This window comes from Lottia gigantea (assembly GCF_000327385.1).
Source record: "Lottia gigantea unplaced genomic scaffold LOTGIsca_147, whole genome shotgun sequence".
In the NCBI taxonomy this organism is placed as follows: domain Eukaryota; kingdom Metazoa; phylum Mollusca; class Gastropoda; family Lottiidae; genus Lottia; species Lottia gigantea.
The window spans coordinates 305,456-322,166 of record NW_008707746.1 but is presented as its reverse complement, the minus strand read 5'-3'; the positions used below and the strand labels follow the sequence as shown (position 1 = coordinate 322,166).

Sequence of the window (16,711 nt, the reverse complement as noted above, 5' to 3'; positions counted from 1 at the left end):
AAAGAATCTGGCTACATATTCTCCAAACGATCTTAGCACTAGAATGTCCTAGAAACCATGTAAGAAATTAAGACCCTAAGACAAAGCGCTAAGATCATTTCGAGATGATGCAGTCACTAGCCAATATTCAAAATGAGTGTACAAGTATAACAGATTACGTTGTCATGGATACTCCAAATATCCCTGTGCTGTTTTAGCACTCTCCAAAATTCATTATTATTATTATTATTATTGATTGCGTGTATTATGCAATAAGTTCCTAGAGATTTTACTATTATGAATTTTATTTTACCTTGTGCCTTATTTCTTGCAATTAAAGTTTATATTGTTTCCAAATTTGTTTTTTTATACGCCCACATTATAATATGGTCGTATATTGTCGTCGCCCCTGTCCGTCGGTCCGTCTGTCCACAATTGGCTTAGAGACTACTGTTTTTAAAAAACGCGTCAAAATTTGTTTGTGAACACAATAGAGAGTACAGTTTTCATCTTATTTAAATTTGGTGTTATCATTTATATTCATGAGATCTTAGACAAGTTCGAATTTAACGATCTTTTGATGAATGGTTTTTGAGTTATTGCCCTTGATTTATGAAAAACGCATCAAAATTTGTTTGTGAACACAATAGAGACTACAGTTTTCATCCAATTAAAATGAAATTTGATTTGAATATTTATAATGATGAGATCTTGGACAAGTTCAAATTTGGCTATTTTTCGATGAACAGTTTTTGAGTTATTGCCCTTGATTTATGAAGAACGCGTCAAAATTTGTTTGTGAACACACTAGAGACTACAGTTTTCATCCAATTTAAATGAAATTTGGTATGTATATTTATAATGATGAGATCTTGGTCAAGTCTGAAGTTGGCTATTTTTCGATGAATGGTTTTTGAGTTATTGCCCTTGATTTATGAAAAACGCATCAAAATTTGTTTGTGAACACAATAGAGAGTACAGTTTTCATCTTATTTAAATGAAATTTGGTATGATCATTTATAATGATGAGATCTTAGTCAAGATTGAATTTGAGTTATTGCCCTTGACTTAGTAAAAACGCATCAAAATTTGTTGGCGATAGAGGTGACAGTTTATGTCAGAATTTTATTAAATAATGTGTGTTTGTTTAAATCAACAATATCTTGCACAAATTAGATTTTTGGTATGATTTGACACAGATAGGTGATTGCCCTTGATATACTGAAAAAGTATCAGGAAAGTGGGCGTATCTTGCTAGCCAACCACTTGTTTTTCAGTTTTATACAGACATCCAAAGTTTTGCTCTTCAATCTGAGAGACTGATTTAAGGTATATGTAGCAATTTCCAGAATGGAACTATGATATCTGCATTTTTTTGCAATTGAATTGTAGCCCTATCAGTCAGCACTGAAATATTTATACAACTATTATTATTCCTTTAAAGGGATACTAGAATAAACATAAAATTTTAAACTTGGTCAAAAAGAGTATATATTCATCAGTAGATATATCTGGTGTCATAAATAACATAACAGAATCCTTATATAATCCGATAAATCCAAAAAACTTAATAAAATATGCAATTAACTATTGAAAAACACTTAATATTATGATTAAGTGTTTTTCAATAATTACTTAGTTTTATGAATTTTCTAATTTTCTAGATTTTACAGGGATTCTGTTGTAACTTTATGACACCAGGTAAGTTCACTGATGAATATATACTCATATTGACCATTCTTGAGAATTAAATTTTATGTTCATTCTAAGACGTAGTATCACTTTAATGATAAGATGGAGTAATATAGGCAGATGTTTCGGACTACATTTTCATCTGCTTCAAAACTTCATCTAGTAGAACCCCCGGAAGAAATTTCAAGCGAAATCTTTTCAAAATATATTTTTATATGAATAAAATATTTTAATGATTTGTCTAAAGTGAATTTCGGTTTCATCTGGGGGATTTCAAAGATTTTGACAGGTCGCTTTTCTAACTTATGACTTGTAACGGTACTGGAAGAACAAGACTAAAGAAACTTTCGAGAGTTCAAGATGGCGGATGGCTACACACATTTTCATTGGCTGATCGATTTATTTACATTGTTCAGTGCGTTCACAGCAACCAGCAAAACGATAAACAACTATGAAAAATTAAACATTTTATGATTTTTCCTCAGAATCTATGCAACAAAAAATGTCTGCTGGACTTGCATTCAAACTGCTGCTGTCATTCAGTGCATTGTCTCTGATTTCAGGTTCGTACTTGAGAAAGTTATCCTTCGTAGGACAGAAAAATATTTTGGTGTCTGTAAAATACAAACTTTTCTTCAGATCTGCAACAGTCAGTTCAATAATTACGTCATTAGTGACATTACATATTTAAATTTGCAGAAGTGGCAAACCCTAAATTGAAAGTATGGCAAGATAGTAACTGCTATAAGCATACTTAACTTAGTTAATGAGGCCCAATTATTCTAGTCAAGTTTGACAACAAGAAAGTGGCCCTTTGTGAACTACGAGGAGCAAAAAAAGCTTGCTAAAATTTGAAAAACAGTTATTGACTTTTTGACAACATTTTGTATGCCATTTTAATGACTTCACAGAGTCAAAAGTTAGTAAAGCACTTGGCACTGACAAATTTTTTGTTCTGGATGCCAGTATATATGTAGAGATAATACCTTCAGATTTTTCAACCCGGTTTCCCCGTGTCAGTGATGTAGGTAAGAGGGACTGACATGGAAAAAGCATTTAGTCGTTTGGATGGGACAATAAACCGAGGCCCTGTGTGCTACAGGCTGGGCACGTTAAAGATTCCTCGACAATTAGAAATCGAAAAAGAGCAGGCTAATGCTGCTGTCCTGGCAAAATCTCCCTCATTGCACCCTGCATGGTGTTGCCCGTCTTCATTAGCCCACATGGTGTAGAAAAGTAGGACGTAAAACTCCATTCATTTCATTTCATTTTGTATGCCAGTATAGTTGCATTATTTTTAAATTTCAAATCTTCTAGGTGATATATTTGACAAAGTGTCGTATTATGAAGTGATAGAGTCCAGTCAAACCACACATCGTTTTAGACGCAGTATTTACAGTCAGGATTTTAATACAGACGGGCATGAAGAGGAATATATCAAAGAATATACACTCCATGCTTTTAACAGGTAGGATATCATGGGTTACCGCTTGAAACCTGGTATCAAGATATATGACGCGAAATTACTTATCGAGAAAAACACAAAAAACTATTTGTACGCCTATTTTGTTAAAATTTTTTTTATTATTTTTTTTACTGCTATACGTGGTTTTCATTCTTGGAAAATACAAACCTTGTATAACAATTTGAGATCTCCGGCCTATTGAACCAAAAACTCGTATAATAATACAGTATACGAGGTTTTTCATTTTCATCCGCAGAAAAGGAACATTGAACCTTGTATAATAATATATTTTACAAGGTTTTAAAGCTGACTGTTTATATACGTGTTATTTAATTAGTGGTTTTTGAGTTATTTACAATCAAGCTAAGAATACGAGGTTTTGATCACGAGATCCGCGCTTTTACGAGCTTTCAAACGGTATCAAAAAGTCAAAATGACCAAATATGGCATATATATACGAGGTTTCAAGCGGTCACCCACAATATTATAACTTGCATGGATATTCGATGTTGCTGCAAAAATGTAAATTTTATCTATTGATATTATCTTTTGATGTAAGCTTACCCATTATATTGGATTCTGTAATAAAATCTAGCTTGACTTACCATAAAATAGTTTATTCAAATATTTCATCTCATTTTTTGACAAATTTAAAAATGAAATCTTGGACAAATCAAAGTGTTCATGAATAGTGTATGGGTTTTGATTCATTACTAATTTGGTGTTTACAGAACGTTTGTGCTGATATTAAAACCTAGAACTGAGATATTTGCTCCACAATTTAAACTGGTTGTAGTCCATGCTGACGGCAGTGAAAATATTGTTTCTTTTAAAGAAGGGGACTTTTACTCTGGTACTGTTGAAGGTAAGTCATACTAGGGTGGGTCCATAATTATTGAGGGGGGTGGATATTGTGGGGGCTGGCTAAAAATTTCTGTTAAAGAACCCTAAAAAAAATTGTAGATTATGAAAAAAGTAGCTTTTTAAGCCTGGGCGATATTGGTTCAAGTTGATATCACGATATTAAGTATTAATATATCACGATATGGGTATATATCACGATATTTTTGAAGTTTATTTTTTACTGGTTTTTGAAAGAAAATTATGATCTAGAAATTTTAAATGTAACATAAAACAATAAATATCTCTAAAAACACCCCAGTCTTTAATATCATGAAAAAAACATCTGTTTCAACTATTAAGTTACTTGTTAAAATTATGTAGATGATCTTATCTGGACAAAAATTTTGTGATATATCATGATAATTACCATAAATCACAATTTGGTGATATTTAGGTATTTTTTAATCAGGCGATATTATAAACAATATAAATTCCTATACCGGTATTTATCGTGATACCAACCGGTATATCGCCCAGCTCTACAGCTTTTGATTTCTGGCTTATAAACACTTTAGAGGACAAAATTCATGACAGATTTGAAAGAAATTAGTTATCATTGAAAAAAGAGCCCTATTGAAAACCAAAATTAAAGCCCCCCCCCCTTTGTAATGTCTGCTAAGTCATATTTTAACATGAAGAATTATTTTAGGAAAGAAATGACTGCCTGAAAATACCCTTTCTTAGGTATGTGGTCCGACCGGTTTCGTTCTGGTTAGAACTCTTCAGGGGCAACGAGGCAAAAGTGAAAACTTCACCTCTATATAACTATAAATTCGGAGGTGCATTGCAGAGGCGTCTCTGCTGAAATGCAGAGACGTTTTGGGTCAGTTACGGAGGCGAACTGACAAAATGCAGAGGCGTCTCTGCAATATGTCGGAGAATCAAAACGCTCCATTTACATAAGACTAAAAGAACATCGTGCCGACATTCGGCTGAACAGATTCACACCAGTCAGTAAACACTTCAATAAATCCGGCCATGGCCCAGATCCTTTCTTTGTCCATCTAATCAGAATCATAAACCATGACCCTGACCTCGATACGACCACCAAAGAAAGACGCAGAACCGAATTATATTGGAGCCACGAGCTCAAAACTATGACACCACTAGGCATAAATGAATTCATTTAGCTTCCCTACCATCACTGGTCACCTTAAGTCATATTATTATAATGATTGTCAATTATAGGTGAGGAGAATTCAGAAGTACATGGATATTTTGATGATGATAATTTTGTGGGTACTATTGATGTTGACGGTCAGTTGTACGTTATTGAGGTCAGTTAGTACCATATATTCTATAGTATTGTCTTGCTATAAACATCTTGATATTAACTATTTTATCATTACAATCACTGTGATGTAGCAAATGAGGTACTTTCACTCAATTAAAAATGGATTTCCTTATTTTTTCAGTGTTAAATTAAACAAACTATTTGATTAATTGGTGTTTTCTAATGAATTATCATGTATTCTTAATCATATCATTATGTTCTTATTGCATATAATTAAGAGGTTTAACCAAACATAAATGTCCATGTATATACAGTCTGGATAAACAAAAAAAATCCCTTTGACCTTTCTTGATCGGTCACTCATTGGAATTCTGTTGGTAATTCTCTTCTAATTTAGCTAATTATGAATTAATTGTGAGACATGTGAGACAAACTGGTATTTTTCCAAGTCATAAGAACACCTCTACTTTCTATTCATATAAGTATTAGCATTTTCATTTTCATAAATGAAAATAAGGGAACCCATCTTTAAAGAATTATGTTGAGTTGGTAACAAAATTTACTCATTGCACACTGCATTACAATTTAATTATCGGAAACTTGGCATCATATTGAATATAAAGCACAATACAATCACCCACTGTATAGGGCTATCTTTATTGAAAAATTTTTTTTATGGAAGAGTTAAATTTGGTGCTGTATTCGCTTTCAGGCTGCTTGGCGTCATCTCCATGGTAACACGCAATCTGAAGGATCAGATCAAATGTTAATGTATAGAGGTCAAGATATAAAATGGCCTGGTGGACAAAAAAATGGGTATGGAAAGCTAAGATTCCATATACGCGTCATGCGGACATAAATGGCCCTTGCGGATCCATCATGCGTCAAATATGATTCCATATGTGCTTTAAACGTATGCGTTATCTTTCTTTTGACTCACAAACTTCTAGACAGATGGATGCTTTGGTGCATAAAAAAGACAGGGAATCCCCACAAAATACGTCACATTTGGGAGATCTCCGCGCAGAAAGGCGTCCGGATGCATCAAAAATCACTACACCCGACGATTTTTTTTTGACGCATGATGGAGACCATTTGACGGATACCGCTTCCGCATATATGGAATCATACCCTCTTAAACCAACCATTTCAATTTTTAACGCATGACGGATCCGCATGACGCATATATGGATTCTTAGCTTAATTTCTAATTGTACACTACTTTTAGGCCCAGTTGCGGCCAATCAGGATGAAGGTTAGAGGGTATGACATTGAAAAGACTTCCACTCTATGGCCACATTGAGTTCTAAATTGAATTTTTTCTCTCAAGTCAAATATTCAAAATATGATTTTCAAGTGCATACCAGTGGTATTGAATACCTTGCCTCCTTTGGGTCCATGAATATATAAGTTTTGAAAATTTTGCACTTGAAATGAACACATTTCTCTCCAAGAAATTTCATGTGAAAATGACACACATTTTGAACTGAAAATCTCCCTCTGTAAAATCATACTTTCAAATAATTTTGTTTTCAATGGTTGGCATTTTCATCAACCCAAAGACAATCAAAGACTCTCAGCAATATTTGGAGATTAATATTTCAATTCATACAAAAATGATAGCCAAAATATGATTTAGAACTCGATGTGGCCAGAGAGTAGTCGGATTTACTAAGAAAAAAAAATGAAGACTCTATTTCATTTTCAGGAACAAATACTGTAAATCAGCCCATGTAGAAGATGATACAGAGATCCAAAAAGACAAGAGACAACCAACGGAAAGAATTCTGAGTCGTAAGAAACGAGCCACGCCCTCTAAAAATACATGTGATGTATATGCAGTGGCCGATTATAAATTCTTCAAGACTATTGGTCGAAGTGATATTTATAAAACAGCCAAATATATCGTAAGTTTTAGAGAGTTCACAACAATATACTAAGGCAGTGTGCTACAGATTGTATATCCCTTGACTGAGAAGAAATCTCTCATTGCACACAGCATGGTGTTGTCTAAGTTCATAATGTTTTGGCAAGTGAAAATAAAAAAGAACACAGTGAAATGCAAAAATTCCCTGAATGTACACAGCATGGTGTTGTCTATGCTCATAATGTTTTGACATTAAATTGAATTTCACTACATCTCCTCAAGGTTGACGGAGCCGCGGTGGCTCAGTGAGATAGACGTTTGCTCGCTAATCTGAAGGTCCAGGGTTCAATCCCGGCATAGGTTGAGATAATACCTTTGGATTTTTCAACCCGCTTTCCCCCTGTCAGTGATACAGGTAAGAGGGGCTGACATGGAAAAAGCGTCTAGTTGTTCAGATGGGACAATAAACCAAGGCCCCGTGTGCTACAGGCTGTGCACGTTAAAGATCCCTCGACAGTTGGAAATCGAAAAAGAGCAGGCTAATGCTAATGCGTTGCCCGACTTCATTAGCCCACTTGGTGCAGAAAAGTAGGACGTAAAACTCCATTCATTTCATTTCATTTTCCTCAAGGTCGACGTCATTAAGAACACAGATACCTTGTATCGTAAAATAAATTGGGAAGGTTCCAATGATTTTACTGGTCTAGGTGTTGAAATTGGTCTGATCAAAATACATGACAGCTACACTGATACTGTTTCACTACACTATAATAAAGACAAGAGTGATTGGGAGACTACAAATTTGTTAAAGGTAGGATTGGGCTGCCTTGTGTTCTCTTAAAAGATGGTTAAGAGCTGCAAGGGAAGAGTAGGATGTTGGGGTAGTGCTGGGTATTGCCAAACAATGTAACAATATGATCTGTATCATATGGGTTAGATAAATACAATAGAGCAATTTCAGAAATAATTGGTGTTGATCAGTTTTTATATTGTAGCATATTGTCGGCACCTCTGTCCATCCGTCAACATTTGCTTGTAAACGCTCTAAAAACTAGATTTTTTGATGGAATCACATGAAATTCGGTATGTGTATACATGTTCATAAAACGAAGATCAAGTTCGAATTTGAGCTATTTTCGACTGTTAGAAGCAGAGTTATTGCCCTTGCCCCAAAATCTTGAATATTTACCAACCGCATGCTGTGGTGGGCGTATATGGCTGTGGTCCACTATCTTTCTGAGAGGAACTGCTTTTATGACAAGCCCTTAAGTCGTTATCCTTCTAGACCAATGACTAGTTGGTAGACAGGATCCTCAAGAACCTAAGTTGTTATCCTTTTACAATACAGATGATTGACCAATGACTTGTTGGTAGACAGGATCCTCAAGAACCTAAGTTGTTATCCTTTTACAATACAGATGATTGACCAATGACTAGTTGGTAGACAGGATCCCCAAGAACCTAAGTTGTTATCCTTTTACAATACAGATGATTGACCAATGACTTGTTGGTAGACAGGATCCTCATGAACCTAAGTTGTTATCCTTTTACAAACAGATGATTGACCAATGACTTGTTGGTAGACAGGATCCTCAAGAACCTAAGTTGTTATCCTTTTACAATACAGATGATTGACCAATGACTTGTTGGTAGACAGGATCCTCAAGAACCTAAGTTGTTATCCTTTTACAATACAGATGATTGACCAATAAATATTTACATATATATTTACAATTTAATATATTTACAATTATATATATCTTTACAATTCAATATATTTACAATTATATATATTTACATATATATTTACAAAATTATAAATATTTACATATATATTTAAGATTCAATATATTTACAATAATATATATATTTACAATTCTTTATATTTACATATATATTTACAAAATTATAAATATTTACATATATATTTACAATTTAATATATTTACAATTATATATATATTTACAATTATATATATTTACATATATATTTACAATTTAATATATTTACAATTATATATATAATATATATTTACAATTTGGTGTATATATTCTGGTATATAATTATATATCATATTTTTACAAATTTATACAAAAAAAACAGAAAAAAAAAGAAGTGTGTTATATTCCATAATATTGTCTTGTGTTTTGTTATATGTGCTCTTTGCTTCTATATGTCGTTCTAATCTTATGACTAATTGGTAGACAGGGTCCTCAAGAACCTCAGTTATTATCTTTGTAAAATATGTATTTTTACCAAGGTCCAGTGAGATGGGCTCATTAAAAACCATGTTGTATATGGATGGCCTTACTGTATCATTTATTTAAATTTCTAGGTATTTGGTCGTGATTTGACCATGACATCATATTGTTTAGGTCATCTATTTACTCATGAAAGCTTCACAGACAATGTTCTGGGTCTAGCATACATAGCTTCCAGTAGAATAGGCAGTGCCGGTGGAATATGCTCTCCAAGTAAGTAATTTTGGAGCAGGGTTGAATTAGGGGCTTACCTAGAGGTCGCGATTTCAGTCCAAGCACAGGTCAATTTAATACCTGTAGATATTTCAGCTTGGTTTTCCCTGTCAGTGATGCTAGTACTACATGGGCGCAGATCATGGGGGGGACAGGGGTACACGTCCCCCCGTCAGAAAACCTGGGGGAGTCATGATATCCTGTGTCCCCCCCACAAATGGTCAAGCTTGGTTGAGAAGAGTGTCTGTATTGTGGGCACAATTTGGCATCCGAGAACATCAAAGTGCCGAAATTTTGCGCCTATGGCCCACTATTCGAACAATTTATGGTCGAGTGACGAGCAAATTTAATCAAAAATTATTTTCACCTAGGTGTAAATTCAAGGTTTTTAATTATTTATTCCTTGAATTAGCACCTAGGTGAAAATTAACACCACCAGCTCAACTGAAACGTTCTCATGCCGCTATACTCTGCAATCGAATTCACACCTACGGTCCCACCACCTTTTTAAAAAATCCTGCATACGCCACTGGTCCCCCCCCCCCCGCATTGAAAAAGCGATCTGCGCCCCTGTAGTACTAGGGCAAGATGGGAGCAATAAATCAAGATCCTGCATGTTAAAGAACTCTTAGATGGTCATTTTCACATGAATTTTTTTTCCTTTTTGTCTCTTTTTCCCCATCTGTTCTCTTGTGACTCCATTTCCCAAACTTGTCAACAATTGTTGTTGAAATACCATCTCAAATAATCTGAAGATCATTTTCTTCTTATTTTCTTTCAGCCACGGTGGCTCAGTGAGTAAGACGCTTGCTCGCTAACCTGAAGGTCCAGGGTTCAATCCCGGCATAGGTCGAGATAATACCTTTGGATTTTTCAACCCGGTTTCCCCCTGTCAGTGATGCAGGTATGAGGGGCTGACATGGAAAAAGCGTCTAGTCGTTCGGATGGGACAATAAACCGAGGCCCCGTGTGCTACAGACTGTGCACGTTAAAGACGTGACAGTTGGAAATCGAAAAAGAGCAGGCTAATGCCGCTGTCCTGGCAAAATTTCCCTCATTGTACCCTGGCGTTGTCCGTCTTCATTAGCCCACATGGTGCAGAAAAGAAGGACGTAAAACTCCATTCATTTCATTTCTTTTTTTTAGCACGTGTATCAGCAGGGTTTGAAACAGCTTTCAACACAGCTTTCACATCCACTTCTAATGCCAATGGAGATACAGTACTTAAAGAACAGTCAGACTTAGTCACAGCCCATGAGATTGGCCACAATTGGGGCAGTGAACATGATCCTGATACCTCAGAGTGTGCCCCATCCTCTTTCTCTGGCGACGGAAAATATCTGATGTACCCATTTTCTGTAGCCGGTTACGATTCAAACAATGATAAATTCTCTCCCTGCAGTAAGAGATGGGTCAGTGAAGTTTTAGCAGCCAAAGCTGATTTTTGCTTTAAAGGTAAGTTTTCATACGCCCACATGTTAATGTGGGCATATATAGCTGTCGCCCCTGTCCGTCTGTCTGTCTATCTGTCCGTCTGTCTATCTGTCCGTCTGTCTGTCCACAATATTGTAGACACGATAGAGAGCTGGTTTCTTGATGGATTTTGACGAAACTTGGTGTGAGTGTTTTTTATCACCCAAGGATGAACCCTATTGAAATTCAGACGAATCGAAAAATATTTACTATGAGTTATTGCCCTTGTTCTTGAATTGTTTGTGGACACGATATAGTGCTGGTTTCTTGATGGATTTTGACGAAACTTAGTGTGAGTGTTTGTAATCACCCAAGGATGAACCCTATTGAAAATCAGACGAATCAAAAAATATTTTCTATGAGTTATTGCCCTTGTTCTTGAATTGTTTGTGGACACAATAGGGAGCTGGTTTCTTGATACATTTTGACAAAACTTGGTGTGAGTATTTGTAATCACCCAAGGATGAACCCTATTGAAATTCAGACGAATCGAAAAATATTTACTATGAGTTATTGCCCTTGTTCTTGAATTGTTTCTGGACACAAGAGAGAGCTGGTTTCTTGATAGAATTTGACGAAACTTAGTGTGAGTGTTTGTAATCACCCAAGGATGAACCCTATTGAAATTCAGACGAATCGAAAAATATTTACTATGAGTTATTGCCCTTGTTCTTGAATTGTGGACATGAGAGAGAGCCGGTTTCTTGATTGATTTTGATGAAACTTAGTGTGAGTGTTTGTAATCACCCAAAGATAAACCCTGTCTGTCTGTCTGTCTGATTGATTAAATGAAACTAGACATGTTAAATTAATCCCACTTGAATAAAAAAGCTGTAAACAAAACCCATGAAATATGAAAATTTCACTCTCAGCAACATTCATTTACTGATAACTCTTGTTAACCTCCCGGACAAATTCGCTGCCATTACAAATGTGGGCGTATTACGATGGCATCGCTATTTTTTTAAATTCGTAAGATCGATAGTCACAGAGCACGTCATGAATTCTTTTTTCTTGTCAAAATGCATTGAAGTCACAGGTCAAACATCATTTCTGAAGAGTCAACATAGTTATTGATATTTGTACTTTTTGTTTTTCTATTTTTTTAACGTCTGTTATTGTTTTCAGAGCCTACCCCAGTAACAGATTGTGGAAACGGTAAATTAGACGCAGGAGAGGAATGTGATGCAGGGTTCCTGGGAAAGTATGGTCAGGATGAATGCTGTAACACGCGCTGCCAGTTAAAACAAGGTGCAATCTGCAGGTAAGATCTATGAAATGAAATGAATGGAGTTTTACGTCCTACTTTTCTGCACCATGTGAGCTAATGAAGACGGGCAACACCATGCAGGGTGAGATGAGGGAAATTTTGCCAGGACAGCGGCATTAGCCTGCTCTTTTTCGATTTCCAACTGCCGAGGAATCTTTAACGTCCACAGCCTGTAGCACACAGGGCCTCGGTTTATTGTCCCATCTGAACAACTAGACGCTTTTTCCATGTCAGCCCCTCTTACCTGCATCACTGACAGGGGGAAACCGGGTTGAAAAATCCGTAGGTATTATCTCGACATATGCCGGGATTGAACCCTGGACCTTCAGGTTAGCGAGCAAGCGTCTAACTCACTGAGCCACCGCGGCTCCCCCAGGTAAGATCTAGGCAAGGGTTTCAAGTTTGGTACTTTACAAAGGGACTGGAAAAAGAGTGTAGTCCCATGTGCTAAGGTTAAAGTAGTAAAAGAGTTGGCTAACGTTTTGTTAATAAATTGAAAATCTTAAAAAGTTGTTAAGCACAGGATATTTAAAGTGATACTACATCTTAGAATGAACATAAAATTTAAGTTCTCGAAATGGTCAATATGAGTATATATTCATCAGTGAACTTACCTGGTGTCATAAAGTTACAACAGAATCCCTGTCAAATCTAGAAAATTGGAAAATTCATAAAACTAAGTAATTATTTAAAAACGCTTAATCTTAATATTAAGTGTTTTTCAATAGTTAATTGCATTTTTATGGATAATTACTAAGTTTTTTGGATTTATTGGATTATATAAGGATCCTGTTATGTTATTTATGACACCAGGTATATCTACTGATGAATATATGCTCTGATTGGCCAAGTTTAAAATTCTTAAATTTTATGTTCATTCTAAGACGTAGTATCACTTTAAGTTCCTTTTTATTAGTCCAATTATGGACATAAAAGTAGGGTGTAAAACTCCACTAGTTATCCATTTCAGTCCATATAACCATGAGTGCTGTGCAAGTACATGCGATATGGCGCAGGTGGGAACGATATGTAGAAATGATACCTATACATCTTGTAAGAAGATTGGATATTGTACAGGGAACAGCTTGGAATGTCCAACAGAGGAAGATGCTGATGATGATACTGACTGTAGAGATGAGTAAGTTTCATTTCTTATCTTTAGTTCAAAGTGGCAGAAAGGGTGTGACCACTAGTGTTGAAACGGTTAGTGAATTTTACGAACCGGGTCATCGAAGGCAAAAACCGTTTGTTATCCGAATAATTACTAAAGATTATAAAAGGAGTCAAAAACCGCGGCTTGCGGCAGTAACTCACCGTTAACTAAACTAGAGTAAGTGTAAATGAATACCCAGGAAGATTTTGGCTAGTTCCCCGTGAATTGCAAGTACAAATCGACAGATACCAAACAACCCATAGAAGCGTCTGCTTTAATGTAAGATTACGAGCGGGTCTGACAGTGTTCAGGCGCTACCCGTGAAATACTACCCGAAATCGATTAACTGATTAACCGTTTCAACACTAGTGACCACGGATAAGTCATCAATTCATGTTATTCTGGTTGACCCTGAGTCCTTGAGAACCTTAGTTCTTCTATCTTTTTTAAAGATAGGTTCCCTTATTTTCATTTATGAAAATGAAAATGCTAATACTTGCTAATAGAAAGTAGAGATCCTAATGACTTGGAAAAATACCAGTTTGTCTCACATGTCCATAATTAATTCATAATTAGCTAAATTAGATGAGAATTACCAATGAGTGACCGATTAAGAAAGGTCGAAAAGTCTTTTTATGTTTATCCAGACTGTACATACATGGTCATTTATGATTGGTTAAAACTTTTAATTATATGCAATAAGAACATAATGATATGATTAAGAATACATGATAATTCATTATAAACACCAATTAATGAAATAGTTTGCTTAATTTGACACTGAAAAAATAAGGAAACCCATCTTTAATGAAAATTTGCTCAATTACAGTTATCTGTATTACTTTTTGGAAGAAATAAATAACTAAATTTATTGGTGTTTTCTGTTGCTTGTCAGATTATATGCAACCTTGGTTCTCTTGGTTAGAAAGAGAAGTTTATGTCAGATTTAAATCATGAAAAGTGCTTTTTATAGGCCCTCATGAAATGGGGGCGTATATTGTTGTCACCCATGTCCGTTGGTCCGTTCGTCCACAATTGCTCGTAAACACTCTATAAGGCACAATTCTTGAGTCAAAATCTCCCGACTTTTCACCCAATCTCCAGATTTTTCAAGGCAAATCATTTTTTTCCTGACCTATACACATGTATGTTCTTGACTGATTTTGACAAAACTGGTTATGGTCGTTTGTAATCACCCAAGGATGAACCCTATTGAAAATCAGAAAAATCAAAAAATATTTAGTATGAGTTATTGCCCTTGTTCTTGAAGCGCTCGTAAACACTCAAGAAGGTGCAATTCTTGATGGATTTTGATGAAACTTGGTGAGAGTGTTTGTTATCACCCAAGGATGAACCCTATTTAAAATTAGAAAGATCTAGAAATAATTAGTATGAGTTATTGCCCTTGTTCTTGAAAACTCGTTCAATTTTAGCTTGTTAACACTCTAGAAGGCACAAATCTGGACAGATTTTGATATTATTCAGTATCGCTCTAAAGAGTTCAAAAGAAGTGTATGTCTGAAGGTTGAATATTTCATACTGGTAATTGTTACTGTACTGCTAAATATTTTTATTTAAAATCAAAGCTGCCAGTGGGCGTATATTACCTTGCCTGGCAAGCTATCTTTAAATATTGTTTATGTATTATTTTAGTGGTATTTGTCGAGGTGGAAGGTGTCTGGGACTCTGTGAGCGAAATCGACTAACTCCTTGTCTCTGTGAAGAAGGTACCTATATTCTAATGAAACTAATGGTGAAAACAGACTGTTTTTGTATGCCACATGAAATGTGGTTAAACCCTATTGAAAATCAGAAAAATTGAAAATATTTAGTATGAGTTATTGCCCTTGTTCTTGAAAACGCATTCAATTTTTAGCTTGTAAACACTCTAGAAGGGAGTTTCAGGCTTTATAAGAAAACCTAAAGTGACTTTACAATAGCTCTTAGTTTTCTCAGGTTGTTATTGCAAAATTTCTTTCATTGAACACGTTTTTCATTGGCCCATTTGCATTAGGCCATACAAAATAAATAGTCTGTTTTACAGGCCCAAAAATGCCTGATTGTTGCCTTAATATTAAATGTACATTAAATTTGTGGTAATAAATAATAAATGCTTTGGCTCGCTCCGATTTATTCCAGTTGAAAAACTAATCGCTTATGAATAATAAATAATAAATTCGCCCTCTCGTCCCGATTTTAGAAAAAAAAGGCCTGTAAAACAAGACTATTTATTTTGTATGGCCTTAGAAAAGTTGAACATACATAAAGTCAATTTGTCATTTTCTTTAATTATAACATTTTTTTTTGCAGTGGATACATCTTGCAATAGATGTTGCCGTGGAAACGCAACTGGTAATGTCTGTGTTCGTGCTGACCCTCTCACTGCTTTACCAGACGGCAGACCTTGTGTTCAAGGCTACTGTGCTTCTGTAAGTCATTTTGTTTCTCTGTGACAAGTTTGTGCAAATATTGTGGTCTTTATTTTAATTTGACAATCTTTTGATGAACAGTTTTTGAGTTACTGCCCTTGACTTAGGAAAAAGCGTCAAAATTTGTTTGTGAACACAATAGAGACAACAGTTTTCAACTGATTTTAATGAAATTTGGTGTGATAATTTATATTGATGAGATCTTGGTCAAGTTTGAATTTGATGATTTTTCAATTAACGGTTTTTGAGTTATTGCCCTTGACGTAGGAAAAACGCGTCAAAATTTGTTTGTGAACACATTAGAGACTACAATTTTTTATTGATTTTAATGAAACATGGTGTGATCATATATATAGATGCGATAATTTGATGTATTTGGGTTATTGATATTGATTTTTAAAAATTTGGTGGAATTACTCAGCATAAATAACTGGTAGTAAATATATATATCATTAAATTCAAACTAATAAAATTTCTTTAACATGAGAAAATTCATACTTTAGTCATTAAGAACTGTTTTATCATTTCTTGACAGCTGCCAGTGGGCGTATGTTACCTTGTCTTTAATAACTCATTCCCATTCTATATTTTAGGGTTCTTGTAAGAAAGCAGCCCAGAGTTTGGTTGAGAGGTTGTTTGATTTTATAGAGAGTATCACTTTTGATAAAATTTGTAAGTTATAATTACAGCAATAATCACAATTTTATAATTAACACTAATAGGGCTTGTAGTAAAGAGGTTGTATAGCTTATATAAGGAATGAATGTGGATC

The 16,711-nt window shown here is 35.0% G+C and overlaps 1 protein-coding gene across 1 annotated transcript in view; it reads left to right on the top strand.

Annotated features, from left to right (window-relative positions):
* Positions 1–3,865: 3,865 nt before the first annotated feature.
* Positions 3,866–16,711, top strand: part of LOTGIDRAFT_140416 (hypothetical protein) — a gene marked incomplete at both ends in the record, with an annotated part of 14,685 nt that continues 1,839 nt past the window's right edge. The window contains 12 exons of the mRNA XM_009050222.1: positions 3,866–4,001; positions 5,228–5,316; positions 5,986–6,089; positions 6,964–7,180; positions 7,772–7,951; positions 9,476–9,614; positions 10,761–11,069; positions 12,216–12,351; positions 13,328–13,495; positions 15,164–15,237; positions 15,821–15,939; positions 16,533–16,611. Coding sequence (XP_009048470.1) covers positions 3,866–4,001; positions 5,228–5,316; positions 5,986–6,089; positions 6,964–7,180; positions 7,772–7,951; positions 9,476–9,614; positions 10,761–11,069; positions 12,216–12,351; positions 13,328–13,495; positions 15,164–15,237; positions 15,821–15,939; positions 16,533–16,611 — 1,750 coding nt within the window. The remainder of the gene's footprint in view (positions 4,002–5,227; positions 5,317–5,985; positions 6,090–6,963; positions 7,181–7,771; positions 7,952–9,475; positions 9,615–10,760; positions 11,070–12,215; positions 12,352–13,327; positions 13,496–15,163; positions 15,238–15,820; positions 15,940–16,532; positions 16,612–16,711) is intronic.